General features: G+C 37.9%; 1 protein-coding gene across 4 annotated transcripts in view; it reads left to right on the forward strand.

The window, feature by feature from the left end:
• Positions 1-14,095, forward strand: part of pank1a (pantothenate kinase 1a) — a 38,696-nt gene that overhangs the window by 18,657 nt on the left and 5,944 nt on the right. For all 4 annotated transcript variants that reach the window (XM_034681339.1, XM_034681336.1, XM_034681338.1 and 1 more), the window contains 5 exons: positions 6,531-6,677; positions 7,264-7,469; positions 8,327-8,580; positions 10,274-10,450; positions 11,143-11,266. In XM_034681339.1, coding sequence (XP_034537230.1) covers positions 6,548-6,677; positions 7,264-7,469; positions 8,327-8,580; positions 10,274-10,450; positions 11,143-11,266 — 891 coding nt within the window. In that variant the 5' untranslated portion in view covers positions 6,531-6,547. The remainder of the gene's footprint in view (positions 1-6,530; positions 6,678-7,263; positions 7,470-8,326; positions 8,581-10,273; positions 10,451-11,142; positions 11,267-14,095) is intronic.

Consider the following 14,095-nt stretch of genomic DNA (forward strand, 5'->3'; position numbering starts at 1 on the left):
GCTGAAGCACTTGTGCCATTATAGTTCTGGGTTTATGTTTTGATGAAGTAGGATACATTTCCATCATGAAATGTCACATCAGTGAGTGTGGGATGTTTCTTGACATTGTTTACTGCCAGGTTATAGCCAAGCATTTGTGTTTGTCAAGAAGACTAATAACAATGCCTGAATGAGCCATGACAAGACAATGTCTGATTCCAGGAGGGGAAAGTTAGCAGATTCTTGGTTCATGTATGTTTAAAAAGTAGGTCCCAGGTTGGTGCTAGCACATAGAAATGTCACCTAGCCACTCAAAATATTTGAACATGTCATTATTTGTGGTACTGTAGACAAGATAATTAGGTTTGTTATTGCTATGGCCATTTCATTTGTGTGTGTGTGTGCGTGCGTCCGTGCGTGTGTGTGGTTATGAAGGAAAATGTGATGTCTCTTGAGGCACACACTGTCATGTACCTTGGAAAGCCTCTGACTGTCACTCCCAGCAACACCCCTGATTAAGTCACAGAAGATCATATTTCTGTTTCCACAGTGTTCCTGTTCAACCTTTGCTTTGGTGCTTGTGTGAAATCTTTGCTCATTAGGACCACAAGGAAACATTAGCTGACCTTCCTATTCACTTGTTTAGAGGGAAGCAAACAAGTAAAGGCAATGTAATACACATTAAAAAGGATCCTCTAGTTGTCACATGTCAATCAATCAATCAGACTTTATTTATAAAGCACTTTTCTTACAATGACATTGTAACACAAAGTGCTGTACATGAAAAACAAACTAAACTAGAATAAATTAAGAAAAAGATCCCACCCCCAGCCCCGACCCCAAACCCACCTCACAATCCTAAGGTTAAGAATACAATAGCCTATATGCAAAGATAGTAATAAAAACAATAAAAATAAAAGAAATAGTTTAAAATAAAAAAGCAGTTGCTGAACGAACTGAGGAAACACTCTCATGATATCTTAATGAGGAAACGCTGGAGGTAAAATAAGATGTTAAAACTCAACACTGGAAATTAAAATCACCAAAGTAAAATACATTTCTAAGATAATAAAACACTAAAAAATTAAACCATTAAAAGAAAATAAGATGCTATACTTAAAATAAATAAATAGATAAATAAATAAAATTGAATAAAAATGACAACATTTTGAACAGATAATAAATAAATAAATAAATAGATAAATAAATAAATAAATAAATAAAACTGTAAAGAATGAAACTTAGTTAAAAGCAAGACTAAATATATTGAATTTGCTTTTAAAAATGTTGATGCTCGGTTCACCCCTCAGATCTTCAGGTAGGTTGTTCCACAGGTGTGGGCCGTGATAATAAAAAGATGCCTCACCGTGAGCCTTTGTTCTGACTGTTTGTACAATTAAAAGTCCACTACCTGAAGACCTGAGGGCTCTCACTGGCTCATATGATAAAAGCAAATCTGATAAATAAGAAGGGCCAAGACCATTTAGAGATGTAAAAACAAATACAAAATCTTAAAATCTATTCTAAAAGATTCACAAAGTGTCACAAGTTTGGTTGAAACTGACCATAGAATGACACTCAACAGATTCAAGGTGTTATCAAAGGTTTCCAAAGTTATGTTAGCGACAAAAAACAAATTCAGAGTAGTTTATTCAACCTGTTATCATCCAGATCTTTGCCTCTCAGCTCATGTTTACTGAGATTGAAGCTGGTCAGTAGGTGAGAGGGTATTGCTACCAAAAGTCATCCAAAACATTAAAGGAGGTGATAGGTGACTTCTGTGCCAAGTTACCAATCGCTGTATAATAATTAGTAGCAATATTTGTAGCAACAGTAGCAAGAGCAGAAGTGATGCTGGCTGCCATACAGTTGGTTTCTATTACGTGGTACTAGATGTGTGAACGCCAAAGTGTAAAATACACCCAAACATATCACACTGTTCAACACACCACAGACTCTTGCACAATTTTGACCAGAAATTAGCATCTTGAGGAACAAAAACACTTGACTGAATGTTTTTGAGATGTTTTGAACTAGTCTGTATGATAGAATTTAAAAAAAATCCCATCAGAAGTGATTAAAACATTTCATAAATGTTCATGTGTGGTTCACTCGTGATTCCACACACACATTTGGTGGCTCAAATCTGAAAGTGGACTTTGCCTCGACAGGCCAGACAGAATCGTTCTGTTCCCTCTGTCTGTTGTGAAACAGTCACATCTCCTGATCGACATGCCATGGCAAAGCTAAAGGTGCAGAAAGGACAAGCATAGGTTACACTGTCACCAGTCACATGCAGACCGCTCTAGTTTGCTGCCTAATTCTGAAGTTCAATTTTTAACAGTGTTGAACCTGCCAGGGAGGACAAGAACGACACTCTCAATGACCTCAGAATGATGCTTATCTGGTTAAATGGAACAAAACTCATTTTCTTTATTCAGTTTGGATAATTGGGCAGAAGAAAAGTTTGAAAAAAACACCTCACTATTACAAAACTCAGACTGTCCCTTTTCTCTAGTTTCAGCACTTTTCATGAATATATCCAACGAATCAAGGACATGACCAGTTGATGGTGTAGAGGGCAGGTACTTCACATGTTCAAACAAAGCTGAGAACATTTTGGCTTCTATTTCTTTACAAATTTCAACACTTCTGAGTTGCTCCACTATTCAGTTTTTGTATCAGGTGCAAGTTTATTCAAATGTACCCACATCATAGTTTTTAAGTTAAATGTATAAATGGACGTTAAATCAGTGTTCATAAAGCATTTGGAAAGACATCCAGAGAGCTAAAGGACCATTCAAAAGTTAAGATCTTGAATTGCTTACTCTTAAATTAATACCTATACCCCAAACACATGCCTGTTTAATGTTGTAGTCTTGTGATTCAATCTTTAGATCTTTTTCATACTGATGCAACCAGCTTAAGGTGTTTCTTTTACTGATTTTTTGTTACCCACACGATCAGTTTCTTAAGATGATAAATGTTAACTTGTAAAATACTCTGCAGTGCCTTACACACTAGGATAGCTTTAAACCCAGCTGTACTTAGATACAAACTATTCTTTGTTATACCCTGCTGCTTCTCACAACAGCAGCAGGGTTTCACAGTGACTTGAGGAACAACAACATTTTAGTGCATGAGACCGTCACACAAGGTTAAAATTGTTCCAAAACACACACACACACACACACACACACACACACACACACACACACACACACACACACACACGAACACACACACACACACACACACACACACACACACACACACACACACACACACACACACACACACACACACACACACAGTCAATGTTCTTTGATAACATTTGAAGACGTAAAGAACATGGAGAAGCGCCCTGTGACTTGTCCTTCTTAAACTCATCATCACAGAAGAATGTCTGACAGTCAAGCAAATGTTTGAAGACAGTGTGCCCCAAGCTTCTTCTATCTGCTGAACCAGTTCATAGGTATTTGGTGAACTGCCAATGCAAAGAGATGCCAATCAATGCAGATGGCAATGATGAATGACAAAACAAATTTTCATATGTGTGATGAAAATAGATATGTTTATTTCTTCAGTTATTTGGTTACTCAGTCAGTACCCAAACAGTCTAATTTAGTGATGGTGAAATTGCATTCAACATGTTTGTTGGCATCTTTAGCATTTTACAACCATTTTGAGACAAACAAATGTATGATTGTCTAATAAAACTAACTAAACAGTCAGTGTTTATTGGATGACCGCAAATATTTCATTTTTCTCTTTATTTTGGCAGCTCACTGATCAACTACAATCAGCTGTATTTGAATGGATCATCTATTTGAAGTACTTTTTGGGGCATTTTTGCCTTGATCAGAAAGGCTAGCTGAAGAGAGACAGGAAATGTGGGGAGTAGAGAGTGGATAACGACATGCAGCGAAGGATCGTGGCTGTTAGACAAACCAGCTACCAGTGCAACAAGGACTATTGTCTCTGCATATGCGGCATGCTCTTAAACTGCTAGGCTAACTGGTGCACATTGACAGGATCATCTTTAAGATTATTGTTTTTATGTTTGTTTAAAAAACTTCAGTAACTTAAAGCCTTTGAGATTTCTTACATTTTTTATGACCGTCAGTTAAAAGTATTTTCTTAATTAACAACAGTGCAAAAAAAGAGAAAGTAATAGCAAATAATAACAACGAATGCAGTAGAATTTGAGATGTCTACAATAATAATAATTTTATTTGTAGGGCACTTTTCAAAAAACAAGTTACAAAGTGCTTTACATGGGCAGCAAAATAAAACAGGCAGTTCATAAAACACACAAGTCAAGATAAAGAAATAAAACACATTTGAAAAGACATAAAATTCCCCTAAAAGAACTCTAAAGAATACTATTATTTAAAAATATATTTCTTAAGACGGTTAAAATAAAATAAAGTCAAATAAAATTCAGATAAAATCCTGGAAGGCTCTGCGATAAAAGTATGTTTTCAGAAGAGATTTAAAAGAGCTCACTGATTCAGCAGACCTGATCTCCTCGGGCAGATGGTTCCAGAGTGTCGGACCCCTCACTGCGAACGCTCTGTCCCCTTTTGTTTTCATTTTGTGTTGTTAGGAATGCACAGTAAACCTCTGCCCAAGGATCTCAGTGCACGCGTCGGCTCGTAGGGTATGAAAAAGGTTTGCTATGGAGCTCGTAGCAAGTCCATGTAAAGCTTAAAGGTAATCAGTAAAATCTTAAAATCAATTCTAAAACATACAGGGAGCCAGTGCAAGGAAGCCAAGACAGGAGAGATGTGGTCAAATTTTCTGGTTCTGGTTAAAATTTTCTATTATTTTATATATAAAATATTACTGTATTATCGCAATTTTATTTATTTATTAATTTATTTATTTAAAAGGACCATGCATATTATATAGCACTTCTGTAAATATGCCAGAATTAGCCAAAAGGCTTGTTTACATCCGTAGTCCCTTGCCAGATGTTAAAAGGGCTCCCTAAAAAGATCAAGATTAATTAATTTATAGCTAATCATCATGCCAATATACTTAAATGACCAAAAGCTGTACATCTTATTATTTTGTAGCTTTTTACAGCGCTGTATAACTGTTTACCAGTATCAGTTCACCCATTCATGCCAGAAAATCTTACTCAAATTGAATACATTTGATGGAGAGACAAGAAAAGGAAGAGGATGTGAGACAAGGAGAAAAGAAAAATAGGAACCGAGGGATCAACAAAGGAGAAGTAACATTGGTGAGGGGAAGAAACCAAAAGGCAGAGGGTGATGTGGTTGGTGTCGACAGAGAGGCGGAGATAGAGACTGAAGGAGAAAGAAAGATGGATGGTGTGTATGAGAATGTGATAGATGCAGAGAGATGGAGAGGAAACACTGAGTGGAAGAGAAAATAGGAGGCTGAGGAGTGTGTGAGAGGCAGAGATGATGGAGAGAGAGGAGGGGGGTTGTCTGTTTCCATGGCGACAGTGGCTCTTGTGGAGCAGTCTTTTTTTTTTCTTCCCTGTAGCTGGTTGGGCTGAAAGATTTTTTTTTTGTGCAGAACCCAATGTTCTTCTCAACTATTTCCTCCCTCCAATCTTCTGTGCAGCAAGTTATGTGTGCCACTATTACCACTCTGATGCAGGAGTTTCATGCAGAACATAGATCTGCTGAACATGTACGTCACAGAGGTTGGATCTTTAAATCACCAACGTGTTATCAAGGGAAGTCAGGTTGTCAGTCATTTTCTGAATATATTATTTATGATGTAAAAACAGTTGCATTAAGTTATTATTCTGTCCAACCTTAGAAACAAATACACTCAGCTCTAATCCAGTGTGTACTGCACTTCCATGAGTTTCATATAAGGGATTGTTTGTCAGATTTAGCATTTATCTCTATCAAAATTAGGCATACGGTGTAGACACTACCTGCTGTTGTTGCAGATGTTCTCTGTGTCTTCAGGGCACAGCATGACTCAGCTGCGAAATCAGTGTTCACTGCATTCAGCACAGCCGATGGCCCCAAAAGAACAACTAACAACTAACTACAAAACAAATGAAGAAAATAGCTTCCCAAAATATAAGTGCAAATGACTGTGGGAGGTCAATAAACAGACATACATTAAACAGAGTTTATGCTAGCTCAGATACTGTATTGAGCTGTTTTTGATGCTCATTTATAAATCTAGAAATGGAAGCACAGCTAGCTTTATACGTGTAAGAATTGCATCCTGGTACATGTGGGCACTAACATAAGACTCACATGCACACACTATGTGTATTATTTAAGATTCATGATGCATCTTCAGTGGACAGCTTCATCAAAACAGGGTTATGTAATATGATACAGTTAAAGTTGTAAGCTCAGGTACGTCTCAAAAGGTTTAAAATGACGGTCTGTAAATTAATTTCTGTTGACCTGACCTGGGTCTAAGTTTGAAAACATGACCATTTTGGCAACTTAAAAGCCATGTTTAAAGTTCTTGATTTTTTGGGGCTTTTGTACTAACAGAAATATACATTAAAGACTTATAATTGTACTTATTCCCCTCTCCAGCCTTCCCCTGGTTTGGTATGGACATTGGAGGCACTTTGGTGAAGTTGGTGTACTTTGAGCCAGTCGACATTACTGCAGAGGAAGAACAGGAAGAAGTGGAAAACCTCAAGTCAATCCGCCGCTACCTCACATCAAACGTTGCCTATGGTATGTCCACACACACTCACACTCACACTCACACACACACACACACACTCACACACACACACACACACACACACACGAACATACATATGTTGATATGTTGTAACAGAGAGGGGCAGATGAGGGGCAGATACCAGGATCTATTTTATGGCCTGTCCTGCTCATGCATTACATAAGATTGATAAGGTGTTTTTTTCAGAGTTGCAGGTTATGACTTCAGCTTTGACTTGCAGAGTCAGTCCCTTGTTTTATGTGATTACTCAAGACACACTTTTACAGGAAAGCTTTTATTGTGTGATTTTATTTATTTTTAGCTCTGATTTTAAGGGTCTGTTTTATAAGTTTGAAGGGTTTTTAAGCTTTTATTTCATTTTATTTTTAATTGCTTCATTTTGCTTTGCACTTCTCGTTTTTATTGCCCACTGTAAAGCACTTTGTTACTTGTATTGAAAAGTGCTATATAAATAAAGTATTATTATTATTATTTATTATTATTGGTCCTCTTACCTCTTGAGTTCTGAATCTGAACAGCAGCACCGCAAACCAAATATCCTTAATTCTTCACAATTCTTCACACTTCTTCTCAAAGGTAAAACAGGTGTCCGTGACGTCCACCTGGAGCTAAGGAACCTTACCATGTGCGGCAGGACAGGGAACCTGCACTTCATCCGCTTCCCAACACAGGCCATGCCTCGTTTTATCCAGATGGGTCGGGACAAAAACTTCTCCAGCCTGCACACTACACTCTGTGCCACCGGAGGGGGCGCATATAAGTTTGAAAACGAATTCAGAACAGTGAGTTTATTCTGTAGCAACTTTCCTTCACTGTCACAGGGTGGAAAGCTTAGATATTGAGGTTGTTGTGTCATTGATTACAAAAAAACTATGAGGAAGCTAAAAAATCTCTAGAATTTAATTTGTCTTGATTGATCAGCAACTGGCAATGGCGACCAAAACTTTGAGAGATATTTGGCCATACGAGCTACAGTTCATACAAACACCTTTCAGGGTGTGACCACCTGCTCACTTTGCATTATCCCTTACTTATTCATATTGAAATATGCCCTAATGTCCCTCTAAAGTTTCATAATTAATTGCTATTGGCTAAATGAATAAAATACTCTGTAAGTCATAAAGCAAATATACCAAAACCCCACAGCTGCTGAAATCTATTATATCATATTAAATATCACTGACTTTTGAAATGTTGGTTTTACAAAAAATATGTCACCTGAAAGCAGTGACACAGGCATTTCACACTGTTTTATATTACTAAAATGATTAAAAGGCATATATGTTAATTGTAAAGACTAAATTATTACTTATCACCCTAACTAGGCTCTGTGAAAAAAATTCTATCAGTCAGCCTCAGTGCCCATTTACCTGAGTTCATTGACCCTCTGCAGTGCAGTACAATCAATGAGCTCTATCTTATCACTGCAGTATATGCGCTGAGCTTTTAAAGCTTGTCCGCACGAATCTTTAAGTGCTTCCAAAAGTCATTTTATCTTCATAAAACGGACAAATTAATGCTTCTAATGAATGTGACAATGTTTTACTTCTAATCACCTTGAATTCTTAAAACCCTTGTGAAAGTCCTCAGCAGCTAAAACAGAGTCCTCTCAGTCATTTAATCCCTGCTTTTTCTGCAGATGGCCGACCTGGAGCTGCTGAAGCTGGATGAGCTGGACTGCCTGATCCGCGGCCTGCTGTTCGTCGACAGAGTGAGCTTCAACGGACACCCAGAGTGCTACTACTTCCAGAATCCTTCAGACACTCAGAGCTGCGTGAAGAAGCCGTGCACCCTGGACAACCCCTTCCCCATGCTGCTGGTCAACATAGGCTCTGGGGTCTCCATACTGGCAGTGTACTCTGAGAACAACTACAAACGCGTGACAGGGACCAGGTAAGGAGGAAGGACATCTTGGTCCTAAAGAACAAAGACAACAACCATGTGGGCCAAATTCACTAAAAAGAAAGGTCATCTTAAGAAGTAAGTTGAAAATAGATTATAGGTTAATCATCATCATTTAGGCTGTTAAAGGCCCAAAACAAATTTAAAATTAACAGCAGCCAACAAAGTTGTGAGAGTAGAGCTGCAAGGTGACTGACAAACCAGGGAATAGTGTGCTAAAAATAGTTCTATAGCTCACAGTCCAAGGTTAATTACATTCACAAAGAAATTACAGGAAAGAATGTGAAGGTCTAAAAAAGTATGGTGACCCATAAAGTGCAACAGGGGATCTGAGTGGGCAGAAATCTAGAAAAAATTGCGGAAATTAGTAAAATATTGTTCATCAATGTGCAGAACATAATTCTTCACTGAGATTGTTTTCTTTAACTCGGTGTTATATTTATATGTCAGTCTTTTCACCGCAGGGCATCATGGTTTTAAGGTGAAGGAGGGGTTTCTTACCTATTATTAAATGATGTGCATCAGGTCTTGATTGACACATCATTTATTCAAAAACTCTTTTTAGTTTAATCCGGTTTGACTGCTCTTGTAAGTTTTCACATCCACTTATATGGCTGTCAATCTGCACAAGCAAAACATAATAATTATATGCTGATCAGTGATGATCCATTCCACTGGCTCATTATCTGCAGAACCCTCAACATCAACTCAAAGATTAAAATTAGACTTGTTAAGGTCAAAAAAAGCATCTTATGAAAAGAAGGGAATAGCTGTTTTGCATAAAACTGTTTGCATTAATATTTGGTCAAAGAGAGTTTAACATTAAGAAAGTTAAAAGGCTGAAAATGTTTGTTCACCTTCAGCCTTAATTTAACTCGATGTTGTTTGGCATGAAAGAATATGTGCAAAAGTTGAAGGTGGCTAAATACTTTTTATAGCTGCTGTAGATCTACCAGATAAGCCAGAATCAGATGTTTGGATTCGAGCCAGTCTTTATCTCAGCTCACTTTATGTACCTTTTTGCTCTAGTTATGCAACCATAGGACGCAATGAGATAAATACAAAAGAGACTCAAACAAAGAATGTCCCTGAGATTTTTCTTTACATCTAAATCATGAGTTAATTAAAGATTGAAGACACCTCCCTGTTGTCCAACTTAACGTCACACATGGAACTTGTTGAGCCTGTGCATGGTTCTGTTTGCATTCTTGCATGTGCAAATGGACGGCTTACATTTCCATCTACCAGACTGCTCTTGGAAGAGGAAAACATGAGTTAACCAAACTTAGATGCTGTGGGTGTAAGGTCAAGTTAAGGAGGTGGATGTGTCAGGTGTTAACGGTGTGTGTGGTCTCTTGCGTGGGTTTTGAATCTTTTTGTAGAGTTTAAATACCTTGCATCCTTCTCATGCACTCTACTTATCTTGTGTTACTGTTTAATCCTTTAACATTATAATTCAACTCACACCTTTCTGTATGTTTGATTTATAATCTGAAGCCTATACAAATCTTTTAACTAATCTGTATGCAGAGAGATTATGAGTTCACCCTTAACATTTGTGTGACCATTTTAACTCTTCACATCACCTCATTTCACAATCCTGTCCACCTCCTCTCTTCTGCCCATCATCTTTTGTCCCACTCAACTTCTCCTTGGCATCATCCTCTCTCTCACTGTCTTTCAGTCTGGGAGGTGGTACATTCCTGGGCCTTTGCTGTCTGCTGACAGGCTGCGAGACGTTTGAGGAGGCATTGGAAATGGCCAGTAAGGGCGACTCTACCAACGTTGACAAACTGGTGAAAGACATCTACGGGGGAGACTACGAACGCTTTGGCCTGCAGGGCTCAGCTGTGGCATCCAGGTATGTGTAACGAGGATTTTGTCCCCTGGAGTTCACCACAGTTGAGCCATGCTATTGATGACATGGGTGAACTGAAGATACATAATAACATTGCACAAACAGCCTGAATTATTGTGTGCATGAAAATGCAGGATAACTGAATGAAAGTGTTGTTACTGCTGCACGCTTACACACAGTCACAATAGAAACACAAAACACATGTACAAGATAATACTTTTATGACATAACAGCTGAATGTCTAGGCGTAAAGTTCACACTTGTACTCACGCGCTTGCATGGACCTTTAATGGCTAATCTGGGTTTACAGTGTATACTGTAAACCTGAAGCCCTGCGTTCAAGGTTCAACCTCACAGACAGGATCTCATACAGTCAGAAGTTGATGAACACCATTTCCTTGTTATGGTGTTTCATTCTGTCATGTGCTGAAAGAAAACACATTGATCCACATTTATTGACAACCAGCACTTGTTTGCTGTTGTTCTGAGGGTTACTGTGACATTATCGGAGGTGCAAGTTGTGGTCTGTTTGCTCTTATCTTTTTTCCCTTTAATTTGATAAAAGTTCACTGAACCCCTGTAGCGCCCAAGAGGACACTGTCTACATGTGTGCATTTGTTTACATACAACATTCTGTTGTGATTTTGTTGTCATTGTTGTTGCTTTACTTTTTTTTCTTATACCTTTTTCTTCAGTTTCGGTCACATGATGAGCAAAGAGAAGCGAGACAGCATCAGCAAGGAGGACCTGGCCAGAGCCACACTGGTCACTATAACTAACAACATAGGATCCATAGCACGGATGTGTGCTGTCAATGAGGTACACACAGAAACATACAAACACAGTTTCCTGGTCTGCTGTTTTAAACATAATATGAATATTTTGTTTATACCAAACCCAAGTGATGCTGTTTCTCAGTGACCTGATTCAGTAACATACTTAAAGTGACATGAACATGAACCCCCCAATGAAGAAAACATTCCGCTGCTCCCTCTGCTACCTTAAATCACTTCACTTAGCCCCTCCCACCAAATGATGCACCACACACATTTTTTGGGCAAGGTTACCATCTATTGTCACTGCTAATCATCTGTTTACTGAGCTAAATGATACCAGATTTTTATGACTATAGTTATCATTGGAGTCATGGTTCTCGGTGTGGATGGCCCTTTTTCCTCTAGGTTCCTGTTATGGCATCCTCTGCGTTGTTGTTTCGCCCCTTACATTCACACAAATGTCTCTCTAATGTTGACCCTCATCTGATTCCTCTTTTTGTTCAGGGCTTTCTTCAAACCTTTCTTCTCCTCCAATGTCTTCCTTCTTTTGGCGACTTTTGTCGTATGATCAGTCTGGAGTGTTTCTGTGTGCCGTGGGCTTCTTTACAGTGTTGCCTTGTGGCATGGCGATCAAGCAGCATTGTACAGGGCTATCACTGCACACAGAGCTGCAGCTAACGTGTGCACATATTCACCAAAAGAAGGGTTGAGGGCTGATATTAATCTGTTTCTGAGTAGAATTCTTCAGTCAGCCTGGTTGTAATATCTTGGATGCTATTTAAGGAAGTGTTTCCTTTTAATGGTTTAACAGATCAAAAGCAGAACTAAAAACTCAAAGACTATTTGACCCGACATAACTTACCTGCTTTTTTGGAAAATGAAAACATGTTTTGACCTTTCAATTTAGAGATCATTAAGTTTATAAGAGTCATCACTGGGTAATCAAACAAATTTACAGGGTCAGACCTCTATCAGGATCGTGGTACTTAACCCTGAAAACTGCATAAATCCCATATTTGCTCCCTTTGTAAACATAAGTGTCCTGATCTAATCCAGCCACAACACAAACACACCTAAAAATCAAACACACTCTCACCTGGTTCTAAGATCACACTGAGAGTTATCAAGTTGCATAATGGAGTTTACAGTATGAAGATAACCTCAGACTCTAACAATCATCTTCATAGTAAAGAACTACGACTCGTGTTTTGAGCTGTTGTGTAATACTTTCTCAGTTGACTATATGCTATCCTAAATTCACTTGTCAACAAGTTTGCCTGTTTCTTAAGCCAAATATGATTTATTTAATCATAGGAGTAGACTCCTCTTTTTTAACATGGTTATTTTCTCCTCAAATGTTAAACAGGATGTGCTTTATAAGATTAATCATGCAAATTTAAAGCTCCTCGTGTCATTGTTATTTACAGCATTACTCCTCTCCGCTTACAAATTTCCATGATGATATTTTAGAGGGAAATTACACAAGAGTAAATTAGACATTTTTGTTTTTTTACACAATATTTAGAACAGCATTTTTCAGTTTTAGAAGACTTTCTTGCTTCATTGCAATTCTGACAGTTTTTCAGATTTTGGTGAGATATCAGCAAATAAGGAGAAATGTGTTAGTGTGGCTGAAGTTTCCCCACCTGCAGTAAGGGCGATAGATATGTAACAAGATAAAAGACATAAATCATTTTCTGTTGCACTTGTCAAACAGCTTTGACTAGTGAGAAGAACAGCAAAGGATGTAGTTATTATTAAAACGTTAAAAAAATTAGCTGCATAACAAATATCAATATGGCAGTATGCCAGAAATAAAGGCAAATAAGGTGATGACACCATATGCTTCATACACACATAAGGCCAGTTCATAGCAGATCAGGGGGTATACTAAGAAGTAGTATTTGTGGTTATCAAGGTAACTTCAGGGTTGACACCAGGTTTTCATTACTGCAAAGGAGGTTCTCTTCTTACTGGGATAGATAACCTTATGCTTTATACCTGACCTGTTCTTTGGCAGATTATGTTCAGGCTAAGAAATCAGTTTGAGGAAAGCCTACTGTATAAGAAGAGTTAATATTACAGAATAAATACAGACAGTAGGAAGTTCCAAAATAACGATAAAAAATAGAAAAACAAAACATATTAATAGTAATTAATAATTAAGATTTTTTTTTTACAAAAATAGACGAAAGACAAAAATGAATCTTCATCTCAAAGGTGATATTCAAGACATTCTCTATACAATTTTGTTATACAGCGGCACAGTCCATCGTGTGAGATAGCAGGTTTTCCATGTAGTCCAGATAGGGTTGCCATATCTTATAAAATGTTTTACTCCTATTTCTCAAGTTATCTTCTCTAGCGGAACACATTTATTAACTTCAGAGAGCCAGAGTCCAACAGGAATGTCAACATTTGATTTGCAAGTTATATTTTTGGCTTTTTTGCCTTTTTTTCATTCAGAGCAGAAGCAGGAGAGGGTGAGGAGTGACATGGGGGAAAGGGGCCACAGGTTGGAATGAACTCAAGCCCCATGCTTGAGGACTTTAACTTCTTTACATGGGGTGAATCACATGGCTAAACCGGCACCCCCTGTATAATTTTACATATGAAAAGTATGACTGAAAGTTATGGATTGTGCTATCTGAACATCATAAATAGGCTTTGTTTGGTGTCATCAGGTCTAAAACTGTCTACAAGCATAAATCTTAGCATACCATCAGTTTCAGATAACACGTCAGACTGTTCATGTCTGTGATTGCTCAGACATGAAATGTTGCTTACACCAATAGATAATCAAAAGATACCTGGATTATTTTGAACTGGCTTTGTAGTGTAGGCCTCTGGCAGCCTAGTGGCAAACAGTTGA

Source organism: Notolabrus celidotus, chromosome 4 (assembly GCF_009762535.1).
Source record: "Notolabrus celidotus isolate fNotCel1 chromosome 4, fNotCel1.pri, whole genome shotgun sequence".
NCBI classification, from domain to species: domain Eukaryota; kingdom Metazoa; phylum Chordata; class Actinopteri; order Labriformes; family Labridae; genus Notolabrus; species Notolabrus celidotus.